The 17,145-nt window shown below is 56.4% G+C and overlaps 1 protein-coding gene across 3 annotated transcripts in view; it reads right to left on the reverse strand.

The window, feature by feature from the left end:
• Positions 1-17,145, reverse strand: part of ANKMY1 (ankyrin repeat and MYND domain containing 1) — a 41,930-nt gene that overhangs the window by 22,921 nt on the left and 1,864 nt on the right. For all 3 annotated transcript variants that reach the window (XM_032857657.1, XM_032857658.1, XM_032857659.1), the window contains exons 3-11: positions 15,939-16,125; positions 13,994-14,137; positions 9,127-9,599; positions 7,108-7,324; positions 6,752-6,916; positions 3,575-4,041; positions 1,934-2,105; positions 646-786; positions 74-214 (exon numbers count right to left, since the gene is read on the reverse strand). In XM_032857657.1, coding sequence (XP_032713548.1) covers positions 74-214; positions 646-786; positions 1,934-2,105; positions 3,575-4,041; positions 6,752-6,916; positions 7,108-7,324; positions 9,127-9,599; positions 13,994-14,137; positions 15,939-16,125 — 2,107 coding nt within the window. The remainder of the gene's footprint in view (positions 1-73; positions 215-645; positions 787-1,933; positions 2,106-3,574; positions 4,042-6,751; positions 6,917-7,107; positions 7,325-9,126; positions 9,600-13,993; positions 14,138-15,938; positions 16,126-17,145) is intronic.

The following is a 17,145-nucleotide window of genomic DNA, read 5'->3' on the forward strand; positions in this document are numbered from 1 at the left end:
TGCCTGGGGCATACCCAAGGCACTCACACACGTGTACAGAGGCACATGCACACATGCTCCCCGCCCAGCTCACCTTGTCGTTGTCCTCCCGCTCACAGGCCACGTGCAGAGCCGTCCTGCCCCCCTCAACCGGTGGGGCCATGGGCTTGCTGTGGTAGATGCTGGCCGGGCCTGGTTCGTTGCTGAGCTTCAGGCTTGAAGGCAACAGGTCTAGCTGCGTACAGACAGGGGTGGGCACGTGCCGGCCCCCAAGCCTCCCCCACAAGCACCAGGCTGGGCCCGGAGACCTGCAGGTGCGACCTCCCACACAGACATGTTCCCACAGAGGAGCACAAGCCAACGGCCCTGCTCACCGACGGCGGGTCTGAGCACCGTCCTGTGGAACCCTCTGGCCAGCCCACCAGCACCCATGGGCCCCAGGGAGGGTCAGAGCTGGGCCCCCACCCCACTGTGGTCCTGCAGGCAGGGAGCACATGAATGCTAACAGAGGCAGACTGGGTGGGCTGGGGGTCCACAGAGCAGTAATCGCTCTTGTCAGGGACCGTGACACGGAAGTGACGTTCTGAATAGAGCAGTCAGCACTGGGCATGGGGAGGCCCCCCGGGGCCAACAGCACCCCTTCACCCCACGGGACAGGACGCACACCTTGCCGGTCTTGTACGTGTCGTCCTGGTCGGCAGCCATGGCGTCCACATCCGTGACAGCATGGAGCAGCAGCTCCGTTATCTTGACACCCTCCTCCCCGGGAAGGGCAGCTGCGATGTGCAGGGGGGTGAGGGCCCTCAGCTGCAGAGGCAACATGGGTAGGGGTGAGGGCCGGCTCCCCGGTGAGCGGCACCCCCAGGGCCCCACCCCTCTCAGAAACCCCACAGCACTGCCTCGTGGTGATATGTGGGAACGTGACAAGGTGTTCCTGTTTGCTGGGCCTGCAGCAGGCCAGCAACCCCATCTTCACTTTAGACCAACTGTCCCTACCTTCCTCTGAGAAGAGCCACTGCCCTTCCTGCCGGGCCCTCAGCATGGATGGCCAAGCAGCTCCCGACTCCAGACCCTGCCCAGGCCGGTCCCTTCTCCACCCACGGAGCCCCTGGCCATGTGCTGAGACACTGGCGGGAGGACCATCTCCATCTCCATGTTCTGCTCATTCTGGGCCGGCCCCATGGAGGTGTGAGCATCCTGCCAGGAGCGCGCAGCGGACCAGGGGCGAAGTGGAGGGCTGTCTGCTCCCCACAAGCAGAACCCCCAAAGCAGGGTCTCAGGGTAACAGCTGGTGCCCGTGGAGAAAGGTCGGGAGGACAGCAGCCCACCGCACACAGGTGCTCTCCGGCCTGCTCAGTGTCCACCCGAAGCTTAGAATAGCATGGAACCGCGCCTGCAGAGAGGACTGCAGGAGTGTCAGATGCCTGAGCAGGAAGTGGGATGGATGAGCACGCGAACGACATCTGTCTGGCATTCACAGGCTGCCCCTAGGCTATCCTGAAATTATCCCTGGTCTCCCGCAGACATGCTACCGTCCTGCACTCAGGACACCTCCATACAGAGAAGAGAAGGGGTGCACGGCCTGGCCAGGGGAGGGGGGAGTGGGGCTGGCGAGGAGAGACCCACCTGCCACTGAGCCAGGACACCGAGCAGCAGCTGAAGCCAGACAAGTCTGTCAGCCTCACTGCCCCCCGCGACCCGCCCCATGCACACCCCCCGCCCCCAGGCACAACACCCTGCAGGCCCCCACCAGAACTCCCCCACCCCCTGTTCCACTCCGCCCGGGCCCCGCCCCCAGCACCGCAAAGAGCTTGTGTTCTCATCACCAGAGAAGAAACGGTACCGTGAGGACATTTCGAAACCAAGTGCTCTAACTTCTTGCCACTAATGAGCCCCCGTCAGCTCACCCCCTCGGCCTCGCAGGACCCCTCCGCACCCCCGCGGGGGGTCCCACCTCAATAGGGAGCTGGATGTCCGTCCTGGCCCTGTTCTCCAGCAGCAGCTTCACCCCGGCCACGTCCCCGGCCTTGACGGCAAAGAACAGGGCCTGCATGGGCACGCGGCACAGGTTGGGGTCCGCGCCCCGGTGCAGCAGAAGCTTGATGGTCTGCCACCTGTTCCTGTGTCTGCAAGGATTAGTGTGAGGGTCAAGGCTGGGGGACAGGCACAGGATGGAACCCCGGGGCAACAGTGGCGCTCCCTAGAAGAGGCGGCTCAGGAGCCCCAGCATTCACAGCCCCTCAGCATTCTTTCCAAGACCTCCGGCCCCTGCCTGGTGCCAGGGCAGCACCCCACTGCCAACGCCCCCTGAGCTGGCCGCCCAGCTCCAGTCCAGCTGCAGCCCTGCCCTGCTCCGGCCTTGGGTGCCCGCCCAGCCTTGCTGGGGTCATCTGTGAGCCAGGGTGTGTGGTGGGGACCAGCCCTCTCTCCCGGGTGGCCAGGAGCTGACAACATAGAGCACCTTGTACACACAGGGCATGACATCGTACCCAGACATGCACACATGCACACACATGCTCATACTACAAACATACCACACATATGTCCATAGGTGTGCACATACACACTGACACACACACAGCTCTGACGAGGGGCAAAGAGCCAGCATCAGTGGGGAAGCCTGGCCAGGACCTGGCCGGCCGGGATGGCAGCCCCACTGGGCAGGAAGGTCAATGTGATGAGGAGCCACGCAGGCATTAAGAATGGCCAAGTGAGCAGGCAGATGGAGGGTCTGGCCCATCCTGCCGATCCCACCTCCCGCACGGCACAGGTGGGACAAATAAGACAGTGGAGAGGCAGGGTGAGTCTAGAATAGTCGTTCTCAAATGTGCTGCTTGTGGGACCCCTCTCTACCCCTAACACCTTCGAAGGACCCTAAAGAGCTTTGTTTATGCAGGTTCTGTCTGCCCACATCTACAGTAGTATAACTGAGAAAAAAATTTAAATACTAATACATTTAAAAAGTAACAGTAAACCCATTGCATATTAACAAAACAATCTATTTTTATGAAAAATGTGTGCTGGGCTGCATCAGAATCTGGCACTTGGAGGGCTCCCAACCCTGCATGAGTCTGGGACATAAGGACATCACCTCCACCCACAGACTCCCTGACAGGGTCTGGGACACCTGGGGACACACTTTGAGAGGGCGGGGGTGAGAGCATGCGAGTGTGTATGTATGGGGAGTGAAGGGTCAAGTGTGTGATGAGTTGTGTAAGCGGGTGTGTGAGTGCACACGTGAATGTGTCACAGTGTAGGGGAGTGAGTGTGTGCAGGCAAGTATATGTGAGCATGTCTGTGGGTGTGCACCGGTGCATGTGTGTGGGCCCTACACGGTGTTCCCTGCCCTGCGGCAGCCAGAGCACACTCCCTGGATTCTCACTGCCACTGTCCCCGAGTTCCTAGCCAGGCCCCCGGCCTTGGAGACCGTGCGCAGGACAGGCCCCATGGCATCCCTGCAGGATCGGGGGTGTGGAACACACAAGTCCAGAAACGCTCCCTCCTGGCAGCTGGGGAAGTGATGCTGGCCCACTGAGCCTGTGACCCACCCCCGAAAGGGACCCTCGGCCCTGATGCCCACACTCCAGAAACCTACTCGGTCATGGCCTGTGCCATCTTCCTCATGGTACCATTTGTGGCGCCAGGGGCACTGAAGGAGGAGGTCTTCAGCATGCTGTGGGCCCGGGCACTCTTCTGCAGGAGGTCCTGGGACAGCGTGATGGAGTAGTTGTGCACACAGATGCTGGACTCGAAGGTCGTCTCCTGGCTGCCCAGTGTGTGCCCGTCCAGACTCCTGACCACACCATCTACCTCTTTCTCTAGGTCACTGATGCTGTCCCGCGGTGACAGAAGGTCCCACTTCTGAGGGTTGCTCCCCAGCTCAGGGGATTCCTGAGACAGCTGGGTGCCCGCAGACAGGCGGTCCTCCTCGCTGCCCGACACAGTGGACTTCTGCTCCTGGCTGCCCAGGCTGGGCACCAATTCCTCTAAATACACAAATTCCTTGGCCACTTCGGGGAATGAGAAGACATGGTTGGGAGTTCCTGGCATATTTGAGGCTTCCTTTGGAAAGTACAAAAAGAGAAAAAAAATCATGTGCAGAAAGAAGTTGGAGCGCCCATCCCATCAAGCCAACTTCTCGAGCAAGGACCGACGCTCACGGCGGACAGCATTCTTCCAGGCGTCTCGTCTGACAACACTAAAATGCTTTGCAGAAACCCAGGGACGGAAGCAAACATCTGGGGGCATCACACAGAGACCCAAGCCATACAGCAGCCACCAGTCACATGTGGCAATGGAGCTCTCCACGTGGGGACCGTCCAGATCCAGGGTGCGCGTGAGCAGACAAAGCAGAATGTCGCCCTGTCCTGATACTGATTTTACACACAGAGAGAATCAATTGTGGATACACATGGTTAAATAAAATAGAGGACTAAAATTAATTCCACCTGTTTTACCTCTTTCTAATGTCGCTCCTAGTGACATTTATTTTTTTAAAGATTTTATTCATTTGAGAGAGAGAGAGCATGAACGAGGACAGGGGCAGAAGGAGAAGCAGGCCCCTGGCTGAGCAGGAAGCCCAATGCAGGGCTCGATCCCAGGACCCCAAGATCATGACCTGAGCCTAAGGCAGAAACTCAAGGGACTGAGCCACCCAGGCGCCCCAGCCCTAGAGACATTTAGATGACAGGACTGGGAATGGGGATTGTGTGACCTTCCTGCCCACAGATGCTCTCCTGCATGCCCGGTTCACAGCCTCTGCTCTCTAAGCATGGTCCCAGGGCCCATCAGCACGGCCAAGAATGCAGATTCTTGGGCCCACCCCATACCCATGAGGCAAAAACGCTGGGGGCTGGGGAGCGCCAGGGGATCCCAGAGGACTCAAAACTTGCTGTTTAACTTTTCAGGTGAGATGAGGGGCTCTGTGGTGGGCTAAGAATGTGTCTTTAGGGGACAGCTGAAGCCCGCTGATGTGGATGGAATTCTCTCTGAACTGCATGCAGCAGAGCGGGGGGGCATGGCAGGCTGGGGACGAAGTTGGGGGGCCTCCTGCTGGCAGCTGCCTAGTCGGGACCATCCCCGCACGCTCCCATATGTATTCCTTCTCTTATGTTGTGTACATGTCGTGTGTTTCAGAGTAAGAAATTCAAAAAAAAGTAGAGGAGTGATTTTTACGAGTATTTTAAGTGCACAAATAAACGCTTTCTGAGGTTCTCGCTCCCCAATAATGGATGAGGCTTCCCCACAGCCAGCGTCCCCCTGGAAACACTGTGGGGACAGTACTCCCAATGAAGGGGTGACCACACAGGGGCCAAAGTGATCTCCACCCCCGTTCACACCGTCACCTTGAAACTTCAAAGTTGTCGTTACTGTACATTAACCACCTCTGGCCAAAAAGGAGAGAGTACTCACAAACCAGATACACGTGAATGGGCCCATAAAAGCAAAGGGACCTTACAGCTGGTTCTCAAACCCTCCACCTTCGACTTCCTGCGGGCTCCTCAGCTCCCACCTCCCTGGGAGACCTCTCCCGGCTGCCTGCACACAGGACCCACCCAGGCCAGCAGGACCCTGTGGGGTCTCTGCCCTTCTTCTCCCCCCAACCAACCCCGTGCACCGGCTCCTCCTCCTCACCCAGGCCAGCAAGACCCTGTGGAACCTGGCCTCCTCACCTCTACCACACCTGCTCCCCCTCCCCACCCAGGGCAGCGGGACCCGCGGGCTCTGGCCTCCTCCCACGTGCACCTGCTCCCCCCACCTACTCCCCACCCTGAAATCCTCGGGACCTGGTGTGGTCCCCCCCAGAGAACTGAAGGCAGGAGCCGAGGCCTGCCCAGGAGGAGCAGGGGCAGGGGCCATGGTCTGGTAACTGAGGAAATCTGCCCACCGCAGGGCATAGGCCACGGCTCAATAAAAGCCTCTTCTCAAGGAAGAAATTCAGGAGACAGGGATGAGGTGAGAGAAGGGTCCCACTAGGGACCTTTTCTAGTGCCGTTCCCTCACCCACCCAGGAGGGGCCCTGACCACGAGGAGAGAAAGCTACAGCTCCCACGGAAGGCTTGCTGGGCGGAGGTCAGTCCCAGGCCTGCTGGCCTCACAGGGCTGACCCTCAGGGTCCAGGGCTTCCCGAGGGGTGTGGAGATGCGGTCCAGCAGCCGGCACTCAGGAGACCAGCCCTGGGGGTTGCCCTGCCTTGCGGAGAGCAGGCCCTCGGACACCACCCTGCTGGGAGCCCGCGCTGGAACAGAGGTATACAGGGCGCCCCTGTGGCGGTGGTGGGGCTCCCGAACAGGTGAAATGCAGGACCACCATGGGACCCCATGGTCCCATGGCTGGGGGTGCTTCCCAAACAATCCGAAGCAGGAGTTCACGCCAACACTTGACGGGGGACTTCTGGGCAGCACTCTTCACACCCAGCGAAGGGGGACCTCCCTCCCAAATTACCAGCCCTCCCTCCCTCCCTCCACGTCTCCTTCCCTGGGCCTGTAGGAGGGTCTCCAGCTGACCACTGTGCATATGGCCAGGATGGGACACAGATCCTTTGGCGTTGCAAAAAGAGCTCAGGACACCCGAGCAGGTGTTCTGGCTCTGTCCCTGCCTCCTGCTCCCTGCCCGTGGGCCTTAGTGCCCCTTCACCCCACCTAAAGCCGATCTGCACAAAGATGGGGAGGCTGGGGACCACTGCTAGGAGAACAGGACAAGTGGATGGAGGATGGGGGACAGAGATTGGGGGATGGGTGCTGCAGACACCAGGCCAGGCAGAGGAGCTGACCTGGGGCTTGGGCTCTGTCCTCTCAGCAATGTTGGGCTTGAAGCACTGGGATGGGTAGTATAGAAGGAAGCACATGCTGAGTGCCGTGAGGCCCTCGTCTGTGTACTTGTTCACGTCGGCCCCATTGTCCAGCAGAAGGTTGACGATGTTGTTGTGACAGTGAACCTAGAAGGAGGAAGCCAGCCTCATAAGGACAGCAGGTGAGTGAGGCCCGCACTAACAAGGTCCCCAGCCTTCTGTACTCTGACCCTGTACATCCCACTTACGGGCTGGAAGGACAGAAGCCCCGCAGAAGGGAGAGGACCCCAGATTGCCACTGTTCCACAGTCCCGGGGACACCCCGCATGGGGACTCACAGCGGCCGCGGCGAGGACGGTGTAGCCCTTGGCATCGGCCACGTCGGCGCTGGCAAGGCCATCCCTGAGGATCCCGTAGATCCAGTCATAGTTCCCTTCCCTGGCCCTAAGGATCATGCCCTCGGCAAGCCTCTCCCTGGGCCCACGACGTGCAAAGCTTCTCCGGTCCCCCTCCAAGATGGCACCCATGTTCCAGCTGGTGTGAGCCTTCTTGTTCCTGGCAACACAATGGGCTTTAGTGGTGAGGGCCCAACTCTGGATGCCCACTCTGGGCCCTCCCTTCCATACCCCTTCTCTTCCTTCCTCACCCTGCTCAACCCCAGGCCCTCTTCTTCCCCTTCCAGGCCACTCCTCAGGCCCCATGCGCCTTGGGGGTTACCCCACCGGGCAGTCACAGTTCATGCGGACACAGCACTGCAGTGTGACTCGTGGCCCCCAGGTGCGATGCTCAAGCTTACCATGGGCCCCGTACATCCCTGAGTCATTGACCACTTGATGTGTGTGTGAAGGGGGCTCTCCCAGGACCAGCCCCGGGCGGGAAGGAGGACGGGCACACACATGGGTCTGGGGCCCAGCACCAAGCCCTCACATCCCAACTCTGCTCATTTTCTTTTCTTTTCTTTTTAAAAAAGATTTTATTTATTTACTTGACAGAGAGAGAGAGAGACAGTGAGAGAAGGAACACAAGCAGGGGAGTGGGGGAGAGCGAGAAGTAGGCTTCCCGCCGGGCAGGGAGCCCAATGCAGAGCTTGATCCCAGGTCCCTGGGATCATGACCTGAGCTGAAGGCAGATACTTGACTGAGCCACCCAGGTGCCCCTCATTTGCTTTTCTATTTGAGTAGATAACATGTAAGTCCCATGGCCTGTTCACCAGCACACACTGAAGCCTCCTGTGTGCACATAACCTCCTCCACAGTCAAGAATCTATGGGTTTATGACAGCTTCTGTGCCCAGTTACCAACAATTACTGGCTCAGCTGATGTTAGCATGATGTCATGATGTCATCCATCTCAGCATAATGGATGGACGGATGGATAGGTGGATGGAGGAGTGGGTGGGTGGAGAGATGGGGGGGGGGGGGGGGGGGGGGGGGGATGGGAGGGAATGCATGAATCCCTAAGTAGCCAGCCACTTGTGCTCACAAAACATGAGTTTTTAAAAATAGTTTAGTGATATCAGAGGACAAAGTTAAGTAAACAAATGAAAATACTCTTGAAAATTTTAACTTAAAAAGATCAGTTTCCATCAGGTAGCTGCTAACTTTTCCAGGGCTGGGATGGAGAGGAAGAGGGTCTTTGGCAATCAACAGAGCAGCGCCATCCTTCCCAGCCATTCTGAAGAAGCCCAAGGCTCGGCCAGCCCCCCAACTACTGCTGCCCTGGTCCCCAACCTTGGCTCTCGGGTCAGAGCCATACTCATCCATCAGGGTGACAGCAGTCCCCTCTCTTTGCGTGGCCTTCATGCAGATTCCAATGTATGGGACAGCTGGTCACACATGTGACCTGCAGAGGCTGGTGTGCTAGTTCCAACAGGCACAGAGGAAACATGTATAGGGTCCCAGAACCCAGATTTGAACTCAGCCCCACAAGCTCAGGAGCTGACCCTCTTCCACAGCGCCTTGCCAGGCTCTACACTCTTCTAGGGGCCGCCCTGGCTCCATGCTCATCAAGCAACTTTCTGACAGCTCCTTCCGCCAATTGCTGGTGAGCAGGAGCCCGCATCCCAGTCTGCTGTGCCACCATCGATGACCCCAGCACCTGCCTGCCCCAGCCCTCTCCTCAAAACCCAGCATGTCCCAGCACACAGGCCCAGCGTGGCCTTCCCTCCCCCTCCATCACTGGGTTGCTTGCATCAAACAGGAGAAGTACATTTGCTTTAACCTGACAGATAGCCCTGCAAATTACTCAGCCAGGTCCCAGGGACCCCCAGTGGGCCTGGCGCCGGGCACAGGCCAGTCAGAGGGAGGGAGGAGCTGGTCTTCTCGGCGCATAGTGAGGAGGAATGGTGTGAGGACTTACCTGTACTTGTAAGCTTGCTTCTGGATTTTGACCATCAAGGGGGTCTCATTTTTTATAAACCATGGCTCTCCATCCTCAACAAACGGAGGGATATCATTAAGGAAGATCTGGGCATCTAATTCTTTGCGGAAAGAGGCGGTCATGGGCAGGTGGCTGTTGTCGGTCGAGTAGATGTACATTTCTGGAGGCAGGGTTAGGTCATCATTCAGAAGAAATCGCTTATAGTCATAGAAAAAGGGGTCATGCTCCTCAAGCAGGCCCCACTCCGTCTTCTCCTCGCCTGAGAGGCTGATTCTAGCAGGAGCGTGCGTGAGGAAGCCCGAGTACTCGGGGTAGTTGTGTATGGAGAAGCTGCCGGGGACCTCCGTGCAGAGCTTGATGAGCTGTCCCCGAAACCATAGCCCGATGTCCTGGCTGCCGTCGGGGTAGGTCTCAATGCCCGGCCCGAACCGCTGGTCTGCTTTGTACAGCCCCTGCAAGCCGGGTTCACCAGCGCCAAAGAGACAGCTCAGCGGGGCCGTCTGCTCTGCAACTGGTTTCTTCAAATCAAAAAACTCAACCATCCTAAGAAATGTATGCATTCATTCAACAAATATTTGTGGAGGCTTAGGGGCACCAGGCCCAGGGGCCAAAAGCAAATGTGTAAACACAGAACACGTTGGTGGAGAAAGGTGCTGTGGGCCAGGGGTAGTCAGGGGCAGCCTCACTGGGAAAGTGGGGATACCCCCCGGGGGTCTCCATGCAGAAGCATGTGGGGGATATCACGTGTGGGCTCATCTCAGGGAACCCCTTGCCACACCGGGGGGCCCAGCCCAGGCACCCCAGCAGCATGGGGGGCAGAGCTGCTGGGCACTGGGTCAGAGAGACACCAGAGGGCATGAACTGAGAAGGCAGGAGGAGGAGGGGGAGATGGGAGAGGAAGAAGGGGGCAGGAGGGGGAGGAGGGGAAAGCTAACCCTCCCTTTCAGCAAACCCAGCAGAGCACAGTGATTCCTGGACCTCCCTGGGTGCTCCCACTGGGCGGGATGTTGTCTGTGCTGAGTGGAGGATGTATGGAGCGGGAACGGCCAGGAGGGTCTTGAATGAAAGACAATGCCAACCCACCCCCAAGAAGGAAATTGGGAGAAGGGCTCCAGCACAGGGAGCTCAGAGAGAAGCCCCCCTTCCCAGGAGAGCTTCGTGCCCCCTGTGCTGGCACTTAAGGACAGCCGGAGGTCACTGGGAGGACCAAGGAAACAGCCTGGGCAAAGCTGCAGGGGCCTGACCCAGTGGGGGCATCTATGTCCCTTCCAGGATCTGTGTGCTCATCTGTGAAACAGACCAGGGCTGCTGTGTCAGAGCTCTCCGGCTGCAAGCCCCAGGGCTGGGCACATGGGATATAACGCTCTGTGACACATGGCCCTGCCCACAAGAGCTTGCAGTCTAGAACAGGCCAAAGAAATGAGAAAAGAATGAGCAAAATGCGTTGAGGATGATTTCATTGTGCAGGAGTTTCAGGGAAGGAGGAAGGCAGAGGACTTCTGGAAGAATCTTCGGGGCAGCCACAGGGCAGGAAGTGTCACCATAGTCTGTGAAAGTGGCCTGGGGGGGCAGTGCACATGCAACCTAGAAGCTCCCGGTCACTGAGGAAGCATGAGCCACAAGATGGATGGGCAGGGAAAGACTGGGGACAGGGCAAGGCAAGAGGCACAGGGAGGCAGGCAATTGGAAAAGCAGCTGCTGCAGATCTATGAGGAGTCCAGAGGCTCGTACCCCAAGAGCTGACCCAAGAGCTTCCCTTCTAGGAATCTATCAAAAGGAAATAATCCCAATGTCCTCTAAGCTATGGTCACACATACATTCATGATGGTTGCAGAGCAGCAAACCATAATAATACTAACAGCTATAATGCTAATAAAATATAATCCTAATAATGGTCATGTCTACAGGATGCAACATGACACAGGCTTAAAAATTTGTCTTTGATACACATTTATTTGCAATCAAACAATGCCCTTCTAGGAATGAATGTATCTGAAAGATCTCCCACAAAAGCACAGAATGATTAACAAGCGAGACCTTCACTGCTGGGCCCTTTGGCACAACAAAGACTGGAGAAAAGCTCCCATTTTGGTCAATCCTTCCCAACCAGCTATAAGGATACAAGATGCCCGGATGACAGGAAACGTCAGGCAACCATGGAAAGCATGCAGAGCACACGTCCCACCATCTAAGTGGGAGGACCTCGCCCGGGCCCGTGTGTGCAACATGCGAAAATAAAGCAGTAGAAACAATCACCAATGACAAGAGCGGACACCAGAGAGAAGAGAAGGGATGGATGCCCAGCTCCTCTGGGTGGACCCCATTTGCTGGGTTTGCCTTCAGAAAAAAATCAGGTTTTTTACATAAGTACAAAACAAGATTAAAGCAAGATTTTAAAAATCAGATCCTAAAAAATGAAAGCAAAACAAGTGAGTGCAGCTCTACATCCAGGTGTTGGATTAAATGAGCAGAGAGGAATTCTGTTCCATGACTGTGTTCCACATTCCTGAGGGGTCAGCTGCGGGGACAAAAGGAAGGCAAACGAGCATTGAGTTGCTTTCAGGAGTCATAGTGGGGGTCACAATGCTATGTTATTATTCTGAAACTGTCATACGTATTTTATGATGTAAAACAGGTAAGAAATGTTAATGGTTAGAAATGAAGATTTTTAAGACCGAGAGGAAAGATATGCAAATACAATACCGTGGCTCTTGAGTAAAAAACCAGGGGGAAAAGCCGGGGACTCCTCATAGCAAAATGTGAGAAAACCACCAAAGCCAGCTGGAGTTGTGTCAAGTGCAAGAGCCAAACTCCAGGGGCTCCCGCGGGCGGAAGAGCACCAACCGGGCCTCGAAGAGCTTAGCGACTGCGATGTACAAAGGGAAACCAGATCTGTTAAAATCCATGAGTTTGTAAAGACACGAAACCCCTTCCCTAAGCTCCATGGATCACCACTGAAGAACATTAGATGGTAATCACCTTACAACTCTGACAACCGGCAAAGAAAGGGAAATGGTCAGGGGTCATTTTGCTTTTCCCATTAAACTACCTCCAAGTAACCAAACAGCTGATGAAGGGTGTCATAAATCAAGGAATTCTGGTTAATAAAAGGAGGAATTGTAAATTTAGAATGTCGCCGTCTTGCAGCCTCTCATGAAATAATGGTCATTGATATTCACCAAAATCACGCAAAGGGAGGCGATGGGACTGCAGACCCCGTCCCCCACTGGCCAATCCTGACACTGCATGAAGACAACCAGACCTGTGTCCCGCATGGGGTTTCTGACAAAGACGCGAAGGCCAGCAGTGGAAAAGGGACAGTCTTCTCAACCGACGGCCCAGGAACAACTGGACACCAGCACGTGGGGGCAGGGGAAGGGAGGAGAACCAATCCCCGTGTCACGTGAAATGCAAAAGTTACCTCAAAATGGATCACAGACCTGAATGTCAGCACCCAGACCATAACATGGAGGCGAGAACACAGATGAAAAGTCTTGGTCACCTTGGGTTAAGCTATGATTCTATAACTAGGATATAAAAAAAAGCAAGAACTAGGAAAGAAAATTTGATAAGCCTATGAGTGGCTGAAATGAGAACAGCAGACGACACCAAGGATGGACAGAATGTGGAGCAAGGACAACGTTAGCATCTGATGGGCTGAAATGGAATGTGGCACAGCCACTTTTGAAAACCACTGGGGGATGTCCTGTAAAATGCGCTACACACCTAACACGTGGCTAGCAATCCCCGCCCAGGTATTTATGCAAATGCAAAAAACGACAGGCACATGAGGACTTGTAATCCAGTGTTCTTAGCAGCTTCATTCATAAGAACGAAAAACTGGAAAGAACTCAAGTGTGCGGCTCTCTGCGAAGCAATGAAGACTGTGTCATATGCACACCATGGAATACTGCTTCCTAGTAAAAGAAAGGAATTGCTGACATATGCAAATATGTCTGAATCTCAGGGTCATGGGGGGCTGGAGGGCGGGGCTACACGTGCGCACAAGACACCGTGCATAAATGTGTGTAGCAGGTTGATTCACAACTGCTCAAAGCTGGAAACTAGCCCAGAGCCCGTCGGCTGGGGGAACAACGGTGGCCGAGCCAGGCGCTGCCAGAGCGATCAGCGCTGGGGACTGAGTTTTGGACTCATGGCAACGCTGGTGGATCTCTGATGCCCTTTGCTAAGTGAAAGGTCTACGTACTGTATTTTGTTAACAGGACATTGTTGCAGAGGCAAGAGGACTGGCTGAGGGCCGGGCGGGAGGAGGGACTATCCCAAAGGGGCATGGGTCATGTCAGGGGATGGACGTTTCCTGTGTGTTGATGGCAGTCCTAGTCACAGGGCTCTACACCTGAGAAGGGGTAAACCAATGTGAATGGGTTTTCCTGGGAGGACATAAGAGGAGGAAAGGTATGTCATTGGCAAGTTTCAAGACGCCGTATGTGAGATGATCTGGTTTATGTATAAAAGCTAAACATTTATGGTGCATTTACAGTTGACTCTAAAGGACACACAGAGACTGATATCCAGCCCTGCTCTGGAAAACGGGATCTGGGAGAGGCCTGTCTTCTTGCTGGGTTCGTCTTCTTCTCATGAGCCCTATTATTGTATCTTATTCCTGGTATGTTTTAATCTTCACAAATAACAAAGCTACCACTTGGTACACAAATAAAATTCCCCAAAACCTAAATATCCTTTGATCCGGTGGCCTGGAGGACCCCAACCCTCCCCCACACAAAGGGTAGCCCTGCCCCTCCCCTGCACGCAGAGCAGCCTTGCCACCCCCTCCAATACAGGGCATCCCGACCCTCCCCTGCACAAAGCGCAGCCCGGCCCTCACCTGGAAGAGCCTGGTCTTCTGGAACATGGTGCCGTAGCCTTCTCGGTAGCTCAGGTAAAACATGCCGGTGAAACTGGAGCCGTCGGGCCACAGGTAGGTGCCCAGCCCATGGCGGTGGTCGCGATAACACTGCCCACGGTAAGTCTGTGGAGAGAGCCCGAGCTGGCGGGCCTGAGAAGCCACTACTTGCCACCCCCCAGGACCCTCCAGGAAGCCCTCCAGGCTGGCAGCAGAGCGGCCCCCGGGTGTGGTGCTAGCCACGCCAGCCACAGGTCCCCTCCAAGTCGGGGAGCACAGTGTCCATTATAGGTGGTCCCTTACCTGCGTAGAGCAGGTGCTCGGGGATGGGTGCCCTGGTGGCCACAGTCGCTCCTTCCCTCCCACCCTGGCCCAGGCCAGAGAATGTGCACAGCTGTGGCTGCAGCCAGGACAGGGTTTGGGTGGGAGCCGGCTGCACGCAGGAGCTCTGACCCAGGCTCAGCTCCATCCTCCTGGGCTCCTAGGCAGCAGGCTGGCCCAGGCAGCAGGGAGGCCACCAGCCTCAGAGTCCCCTGCGTCGCCCCAGGGACAGGCTATGAACCCTGGCTGGGAACCCTAGAGTGGCTTTGCTTTTAAAGGCCTCCATCCTGAGCCATGGGTGCAGGCCTCTATCTGCTCTGTGCCGAGCCCCACAGATGTCAGGGGCGGGTCTGTCCGAGCCTGCCCCTCTACAGGGGTCTTGGGAGGAAAAAAAGAATGTGATGCCCATTCTGAGCCCTTTCCAACCCCCAGACTGCTGCTGGTGCATGGCTGATAGCCTCTGTCCACAGCAGGAGTGGGCTGGGTCCAACAGTGCTCACAGACCACTCTGGAGGAATGAGGTGGCGACTGTTGCTGGCTTGCTGTCCCTTCTCTTTCCTCTGGTCATGGAGAGGACTACCCATGGGGTTGGTGGTAGACTGACCCCAGCCCCCAGGCACATGGTACCAAGCCTGGCCAGCCTGAGGACTCCTGCTCTTGACCCGAGCCCTGACTTGGGTTTGGCCACAGGACCCACACTCCAGCCAGACCAGCGCCCTGAATGGGCCTTTCCTCTCTCCCAGGAGTGTGTGATGCAGCTCCCGTGGGCTTGCCAGATGGTAGAGGGTCACTCTGGACCCTCCCACATGAAGATGGGGAGAAGGTGTCCCAACAGAGTCATTGGAATCCATGGATCCAGCCAAGCCTAGGGCAACATGACCCCCAGGGATGGACTTTTCAGTTCTAATAGCCAACAGAGGCCCTTTTTAGTCTCCCCGGGGTTGAATGTGAGCTCAGTAATGGTTCCTGGGGAGCCCATCCAGCCCAAGGACACTTGCTGAGTAGAGAGGCACAGGACTGGGGCTGTCCCTCTCCCACCAGCACCCATCTAATTTCCATGGTTTTGTGGGAGCAAATCAGAGTCCACCCAACTTAAAAAAAAAATCTTAACTTGCACACTTCTTTGTGTAGAACTGCAAGGGGCAAGCATTTAGCATTCTGGTCACTTGGGTGTGTGTGCACAGGGCGGGATTTCTCTCCACTCCCCGGGAGAAAGCCCCGGAGGGACCCTGAAAGTCTATAAGATTTCTCTCTAGACACTTCTCCAGTGAGAAAGAGGTTAGCCTAGCACCCTTCCTGCCAGTGGTCTGCAAGTTCACCTCACGTCCCTCTTAGAAGAGAAGAGACCAGGGGCGCCTGCGTGGCTCGGTCAGTTGAGCGTCTGACTCTTGTTCTCAGCTCAGGTCATGCTCTCAGGGTTGTGAGATCAACCCCATGTCTGGCTCTGCACTGAGCATGGAGTCTGCTTAAGATTCTCTCTCTCCCTTTGCCTCTCCACCCTGCTCCCTCTCTCCCTCTCTTAAAAAAGAAAGAAAGAAAGAAGAGGCAAGACAGCAGTGGCTGGCTGAGCCTGGCCAGGAGGGAAGCAGCAGTGGGAGCCAGTTACCTCGCCCGTGGGCCAAGAGAATTCACCATGCCCCAGCTTCATGTCCAGCCCGAAGTCCCCTCGGTACACACAGCCATCCTGCCACTCCTGCACTCCTTGGACCAGCTGGATGTAGGTCTCCTTCAGGTCCTGCTCCCTGGAGGGACCCTCAGACTCCTCCTCCTCCTCCGGGGCCTCTGGGATGTCTCTAGGGAGGTGAAGAGCAGGGGAGGGACACACTGACACAGGCCTGAGGAATGACGGTGCCGAGAACCCCAGGCCATCTCAGTTCTTCCTCCCAACAACCCCCCCGGGGCAGATGCTGTTGCTACCCTCATTCTGCGGAAAGGGAAACTGAGGTACGGGGGTGCAGTGATGGCCCCAGGTCACACAGGAAGTGCGCAACCCTGTGTCTGTCCCACATGCCTAAATGGCAGCCAGTTTCCTGGAGGCGCGCCCAGCTCTGCTACCGGGAGGCTGACAGCCACTCTGCTCCACCTGTTTGCGGGGCAATCCTTGTGCCCTCCACCAGCCCAGAGTGCTCCCGGCAGGGGCTTCTCTCAGGAGCCAGCAGTTGGTGCACAGCCGGGCAGGAGGTGGACACTGGCAGACTTGCATGGACCCGTGAATGGCCTAACGAAGGAGAGCAGCAGCAAGCTGACCCATAGGACAGACGGATGGCCGCAGGGATGGGGCCGAGAATGGGCACCAAGGTGAGGTTGCTTCTTTTTTGCTCTTGCTATCTAAAAGTACAAACCCTGACTTAAAAGAGGACCTACTCCTACCCCCCATCACACACACACGGTCTCCCTCTCTGCCTCCTTCTCAAGTCGAAAGGGCTCTCTGCAGATGCTGCATCTTGGTGTCTCTGGTCTACGGACCTCTGCCACTGTCAGGTGGACAGTCTAGGATGGGCCTGGGCCAGTGTGACTACTGTCCTTCAGCCAAGGGGAAGTGTGGACATAAAGAAGCACATGAAGAGAGGGTGGTATGTAGACACAAGGAGAAGACAGCCACTTACAAGCCAAGGAGAGTGGCCTGGAGCACAGTCTCCCTCTCACCCTCAACAGAAACCACCCTGCCCACACCTTGACCCTGGACTTGCAGCTTCCACACTGAAAGACAATAGGTTTCCTGTGTTCAGGCTGCTCAGCCTGTGGCAGCCTGTCGCAGCCCCAGCAAACTCCTACACCACTTCTCCTCCCACTTGGCTACCCTAGTTGCTTAA

Source organism: Lontra canadensis, unplaced genomic scaffold (genome assembly GCF_010015895.1).
Source record: "Lontra canadensis isolate GAN:19392208 unplaced genomic scaffold, GSC_riverotter_1.0 scaffold13, whole genome shotgun sequence".
NCBI lineage: Eukaryota > Metazoa > Chordata > Mammalia > Carnivora > Mustelidae > Lontra > Lontra canadensis.